Source organism: Macrotis lagotis, chromosome 2 (assembly GCF_037893015.1).
Source record: "Macrotis lagotis isolate mMagLag1 chromosome 2, bilby.v1.9.chrom.fasta, whole genome shotgun sequence".
NCBI lineage: Eukaryota > Metazoa > Chordata > Mammalia > Peramelemorphia > Peramelidae > Macrotis > Macrotis lagotis.
The window spans coordinates 107,530,564-107,537,111 of record NC_133659.1 but is presented as its reverse complement, the minus strand read 5'-3'; the positions used below and the strand labels follow the sequence as shown (position 1 = coordinate 107,537,111).

The window sequence follows — 6,548 nt, the reverse complement described above, 5'->3', positions numbered from 1 at the left end:
GGTTAAGGGCAAAAGGCAAGCAATCTGGTTGTAATGAAATTTCTTTTAACCTCTGTTCCCCTGTTGGGAGAAGATAAGTGTTAGCAGGGGCTGTTCCACTCCATAGGTCAAAAAAGGGTAGTAAGACCTGAACAGGTATTTTTAGGGGTTTCTCTGTTCTGATCATCAGGTCAGCCCCCACTCCTCTCTGTCTCTATTCCTTCCCCCACCCCCTCACCTTCCATCAAGATTAGGGTAGAATAATGGGCAGAAAAACAACTACATTGGGTCTAATACAAAGATTAGGCAGAAAATGGTTGTGCCTCTCTGCACTTTGGAAACTGGGCAATGACTTCAATACTCCACTCTGCTCCCTCTCATTCTTGCCTCCCCATTACACAAAAAGATCTGAAACATGTTTCTTTCCCAGTCTTCCAAGGAAGAGGCAGATATGGCCTACACCGCCTTCCTGCTGCAGTCGAACAACATGGCCAATGAAATTCCCTTGGATGGTCCCAGTGATGCTTAACCGGATTTCTGTCTGCAACCTGTCTCCCATCATCCTCACTCTCTGACTCAATCAACCTATAGGGTCTCCAGGATCACCTATCAGTAATCCAGCACTCCCTCTGCTCCATGTGGTCTGCATATCTTCCTTCCTCACCTTCCTCTGACTTTATCTGCTTCCTACTCAAGGTTTATGGCTTGGTGACTCCAGGCTGGGGCTATTTTTTTCCCTCCTCACCTTTTTCTCTGAGATGGTAGAGAATCCAACAATTCATCAGCTTAGTTTCTGTTAAATTACTCCTTCCCATGTCCATGTGGAAAAGGAGGGAATTAAGAATTTGAAGGAATTGTTCTGCTTTTAGAGGGGCTGATAATTAAATCATTTCTCTGAACATCTACTCTGAATAAGCCAATGGAAACAAAGATCTTCCTTTCACACCAACATTTCACACTCAGTTGATTAAAAGGAATTTTTCCCCTCTCTTCTGTGGAACTTCATTCCCTAGAAGGTTGCTTCTCACAAGTCAAACCCTCACACTTTACTTACCCCCACACAATTCATATTTCTGTTCGGATTCAGGTAAATCTTGAATATTAGAGTTAGAAAGAACTTTAGGTATAAAGTCCACCCATAACATTTTACAGAAAAAGGAAACTGAGGTCCAATGAGAGACCTTTCCTAAGGGATGCAAAGCTGAGTGGTGACTAGAAGTTCCAGCTCTTTCCATTCTATCATTGCTGGAAAGAAGAGGGTGAGGGAGTAAGGTACATGTGCCACTTTAGAAAGAAGAAAAGAGAAGTGAGAACAGAGGCACTGAAAATACTATGGGATCTTCCCTGGGATTCTACTGTCCCTGGATATGGAACAAAGGAAGGGGTGGAGAAGGGCTAATGATTAGAGTGGGGAAGAGGATGATTTTCAATAAATGGTTTTGGGACTTTCCTTTGAACTCTCTAAGGAGAAGGAAATGACAAACCATTCCATCAGCTTTCCTAAGAGGACCCTAAATGGGGTCACAAAGAGTCAAGAGTCAGACACTACTGAAACCACTGAACAAGAACTAAAGGCAGAACCCATGGGGAGCAAGCTGATACTTCACTAATCCAAGCTACTGATTAAATATCATGATTGTCATTGTTCCAACTAAGATGGGCTCCTTCTCAAGACACTTATCTTTGTCAATCAGCAAAACAAAGCAAAACAAACCATTTGGGCAGTTAGGGGCCTTGGAATCAGGAAGAATCATTTTCATGATTTTCAAATCTGGTTTCAGACACTTACTAGTTGTGTGATCTTGGTCAACTCACTTAACCCTGTTGGCTCAGTTCCTTCATCTGTAAAATGATTTAGAGAAGGAAATGATAAAATACTCCAATATCTTCACCAAGAAAATCCCCAAATAGTGTCATAAAGAGTCATAACTGAAAACAGACATGTGTGAGGCAGTGGGGACATAAAAAGAAACAAAAAATAGTCCCTGCTCTTAAGAAACTCATTCACATTGACACTCCTAGAAGGGCCCTTGTGCTCTCCTCATTGCCCCTACAAATTCCTTTGCTATAGCTCCTCTATCCTTCAGGGCTGAATTTCTATAGTGCCTTCACAAGATTTCCAGTTCCCAGGGGCAGCTAGGTGATGCAGTGGATAGAGCACTAGCCCTGGAATCAGGAGGGACTTCAGTTCAAATCTGACCTCAGACACTTAATAATTGCATAGCTACGTGACCTTGGGTAAGTCACTTAACCCCATTGCCTTAAATAAATAAAAAGTTAAAAAATATTTCTAGTTTCCAAGGCCAAGAAAGAAGATATTCTAATTTACTCAAAATACATTCTGGGCACCCCCATTTTAAACTCATAAGACTCTGCTTGGAGTCCAATTAAATTGAGGCTGAATTAAGTTTTATTGAACTGAATGCTTCATGATCCCTAGTCAGTCAAGTCCTTTACATTTACAAGTTTCCATTATCCAAATTTTTTTCTTCTGGGACTAGGTTTCCTATGGGATAAGTAGAAGAGCCAAGAGTGTTATTTTATCCTTCTTCTACAAGAGGAACAGCAGTTTGCCTACAGTTGCACAAGAAGATAATGGTAGTGTTCTTTCCACTTCATCAGGGTGCATAAGTATCATATCTTTCACATTAATGGCTCTCATAGTGAACACCTGGCATCCAGGTAGCACAGGGAATATATTTTTGGACCTGGCATCAGTGAGTTCAAGTGCTCGCTCATATTCTTGCTAGGAGCATGACCCTGGGTCATGCTGGTCAAATCACTTAACATTTATCTATCTCAGTTTTCTTATCTGTAAAATGGGAATAATAATATCACCTATCTCCCAGGGTTGTTATAAGGCTCAAATGAGATAATATTTACAAAGTTTGGCCCATAGGAAGTGGCAGATATTCTTATTAGAGATAAAGCAGGACTAGAACCATTGTCAACCTTGATAGTCCCAACAGCCCCAATTCAATTCTACAAGCATTTGTTAAATTCCCCCTATGTATAAGAGACTGCATAGCAAAAGGAACTGGATCTTCAGTCTTATTGGTCTAAGGCACTCCTTATACCAGGATAAATTGGCATCTCTGAAACTTTTAGTCTTAGAGACTTTCTTAGATCAGTGAGACGTTAAGTGACTTTGCCTAATCGGTTTGGTCACACACTCAGCTTGTACCAGAAACAGAACCTGAAGTCAGGTTTTCTTCAAGCTTGACTCTCAATCCACTCCTCTATCCTACTACTCAGATTCTAGAACTACAACGTCTAAAACAAATGGTCTCTGCTCTCAGTCCCCAAGCTCTAGTGCTTGGACAAGATTTTCTACGAGTCTTACTTACGGCCTGGGTTTACATTCTATTAAGAGGAAAACAATCATTACACAAATGAGAATGATATAAGGTACAAGATGAAGATAGGAGGCCTTTCCTGGTCCTCCTCCCCAACCACCAACTAGACCCAGTTGCTAGTGTCATCCCTTCTAAGGTTATCCTCCATCTATTCTATAAACTATATCATATATCCCAATTCATATATGTTGTCATCTCCACTAGAATGTAAGCTCCTTTAGGACAGGAATTGTTTTACCTTTTTCATGGTATCCCCAATGATTAGTAGAAAGCCTGACACCTAATAAATGTTTAATAAATGATCATTAATTGATTGATGGATTGATAAAGGAAAAGAAAAGGTCTAGATTTATAAGAAACTTTGAGAAATTGAGAAATGCTTCTAACTGTCAGAGATGAAGGTAGGAAGGTGGGAGAGACTATTTTACTGAAATTGGGTGAGCTAAATAATAGAATTGAGGATCTCAGATATAAGACCCTGTCCCTCATCACCATTGCTGCCCCTGGAGTTTGAAGGTTCTGTCATTGAGATGAGCTATGGTCATACTCTGTACCAGGGCTACCCCTTTGTAAAATTGTGAAATAGATAAAATTTGATCCTTGGTTTCTGTCAGGGTAGGATGCAGCACTCATTACAAGCCATGTGATTCTCAGAATACCAGGGCACTTAGAAAAATGCTTCCCTATCCTGAAAAGTACAAAGAAGAAAGGCTTCCCTGGGCAGGTAGCTGACTCCTTTGGTAGAACTCCAGGTAGTATTTAGAGTTTCCAGGGTCTCAGTCATAAGTGGAATGTGTCTGCACTAGACTAAATGATTAGGCACTGAATTCTTTCCACAATCCATTTTTGTCTAATTGAATTAGAATAAACCAGGAAAATGCAGGACCTTGAGTCCATGTTATAGAAGAATCAGTTACAACCATTGGGCATGTTTACCCTGAAAAAAGAGAACAAGACTATGGGTATGAGCACTGTCTCCAAGAATCTGAAGGGATGACACATAAAAGAAGAATTAGGCTTGCTCTAAATTGGTCCCAGAGGGCAGAACCAGCAACAAAGGGTGGAAGAAGTGGATTTAAGTTTGATCTCAGGGGGAAACTTTCCAATAATAGAAGTTATCCAAAAGTGTAATAAGCTGCTTTAGAAAATGATGGACTCCCCCTCTTTACAGGTCTTCAAGAAGAAACTGGAAAACCATTTTGTTATGTTATAATGGGAGTTGTTATGGACTTGGATTGGATTGGATGCCTCTGAAAACCCTTTAAACTCTTAAATTCTATTATTTTGGGATGCAATGTGATTTTTAAATCTAAATTTCTGATTGGTACTTCACAGTTGCTGAGCAAGTTGATCATTTAACTACTGAATGTGCTAGACATAATAGATAGTACTCATCCTTGAACACCCACTGTAAGTCCCAGTCTTTCCACACTGCTACTTTAAGATGCTTGTGGTTTCAAGCATCTAGCCTCTACTTCTATTCTTTGCCACAAACCAGACAAGAGACCAGGTCTACAATTTGGAGATGGGGTGGCTATGTACAAAGAAACTGTACTTCAATTCTGCCCCAATCCCTAAAACTGGTCACAGAGGGGGGTGACTTTTTTTAGCCACAGAATCTCATGGAAGACTATCCACTAAGATTCATAAAATCATAGATTTGGAAGGGACTTAGGAGTCATCTGGTCCAGTGCCCTTCATTTTTTAGATCAGAAAACAGAAACTAAAACATTATACAGGTGGGGAAGTAGTGTAAGCCAGAATTCAAGCCGAAGTTTTCTAATACCATACACAACTCTTTTGCAGCACCATGATAGCCCATATACGCTCATAGAAGGAAAGAAAGACAAAAGTATTTATTGTCTACTGGATAGAACCAGCTCTATCCTGTGGATGACCAGAGCTGAACAGAGCAAGCTAGAGACAGGAGAGTCGTGGATGAAAAGCTTAATTTCAAAATGAAGAAAATTGCTTGCAAGCAGGGACACATGGACTGAGGCCCCACTCCCAATGGGGGGGGGGTCAATGGAGGACCCAAGGCATTGTGGGAGATTTCAAGGTTAACAAGTTTGATTCATAGTAGAACTTCACGATTGAAACGTGGACACTTGTCTAGTGCTTGTTCAAGCTCAGAGAACACCTGGTGCTAGTCAAAATAATCCAAGAGCAATATGATTTTGCCAGAGGGTGAGTTCATTCATAAGATCAGCACAAAGAATTGTTGTTATACCAAGCTCAGGATACAGTCTGCTAGCTGGATAAGCTCTGAAAAGGAGGGTGTCACCTAATATTTTTCTTTTCTTTTTCTATTTGGAAAGAAATGGGATGAAGTGACTCGTTCAAGGTCATACAGCTAACACGTATCAAGTGTCTGATATTGGATTTGAACTCAGGTCCTCCTGACTCCAGGGCTAGTGCTCTATCCACTCTGCCACCTAGCTATCCCATCTCCTAATATCTTGAAATTATTAAGTGCCAACAATGTGCCAAGCCCCTTCTATGTTTAGGCTATCCAAAATGCAGCCATGGGCCACATGCTGCCCCCAGTGCAATTTTATGTGACCCCTTGTGGGTTTATTAAATGCTTTTATAAACAAAGCTGAGCTACCCCAGAGCTCTCACTAAAGTGGCAAATCAAATATATTGAATATCTATAGTTTCAATGAAAAGTTTTAAAAGTAAGGCTGAACAGCCCTGTACTATGTCATCGTCCCCATTTTGTAGGCTAGCATTTGTTTTGCAAATATTATCTCATTTGATCCTCATGACAACTGTGGGAGATAGATGTTATTATTACATTTTACAATTGAGAGAACTGAGGCTAGTGAATAAGTGTTTGAAGCTGGATTCTAGATAAAATGCTTTATCATTTAGTGGAGAGAATAGCTAAGCTGACAAATTCATGGATTGTTGGGTGTTCATATAAGTATTGAGTTCCATATAACATGGCAGAATGCTAAACTTCAAATTATAAAGACCTGACATCAAATTCTGCCTCAAACACTTACTCTTTGGGTAATGCGACCCTGCGCAAGTCACAACTTCTATTTGTCCCAATTTCCTAAAGTATAAAATGAGAACAAAATTACCTTACGAGGTTCTCTAATGATGATGACAGTGATAATGATGTTGATTACAATGATGACAACCATCATGATGTGTTCACAAGGAGGAGAGGCAGCTTGGCATGATGGAAAGAGTACCAATCTTGAA

The 6,548-nt window shown here is 40.3% G+C and overlaps 1 protein-coding gene across 1 annotated transcript in view; it reads left to right on the top strand.

The window, feature by feature from the left end:
- PIGR (polymeric immunoglobulin receptor) overlaps positions 1-3,648 on the top strand; it is a 39,762-nt gene extending 36,114 nt beyond the window's left edge. The window contains exon 11 of the mRNA XM_074222545.1: positions 410-3,648. Within this exon, the coding sequence (XP_074078646.1) occupies positions 410-508 (99 nt within the window). The 3' untranslated portion in view covers positions 509-3,648. The remainder of the gene's footprint in view (positions 1-409) is intronic.
- The last annotated feature ends 2,900 nt before the right edge of the window (positions 3,649-6,548 follow it).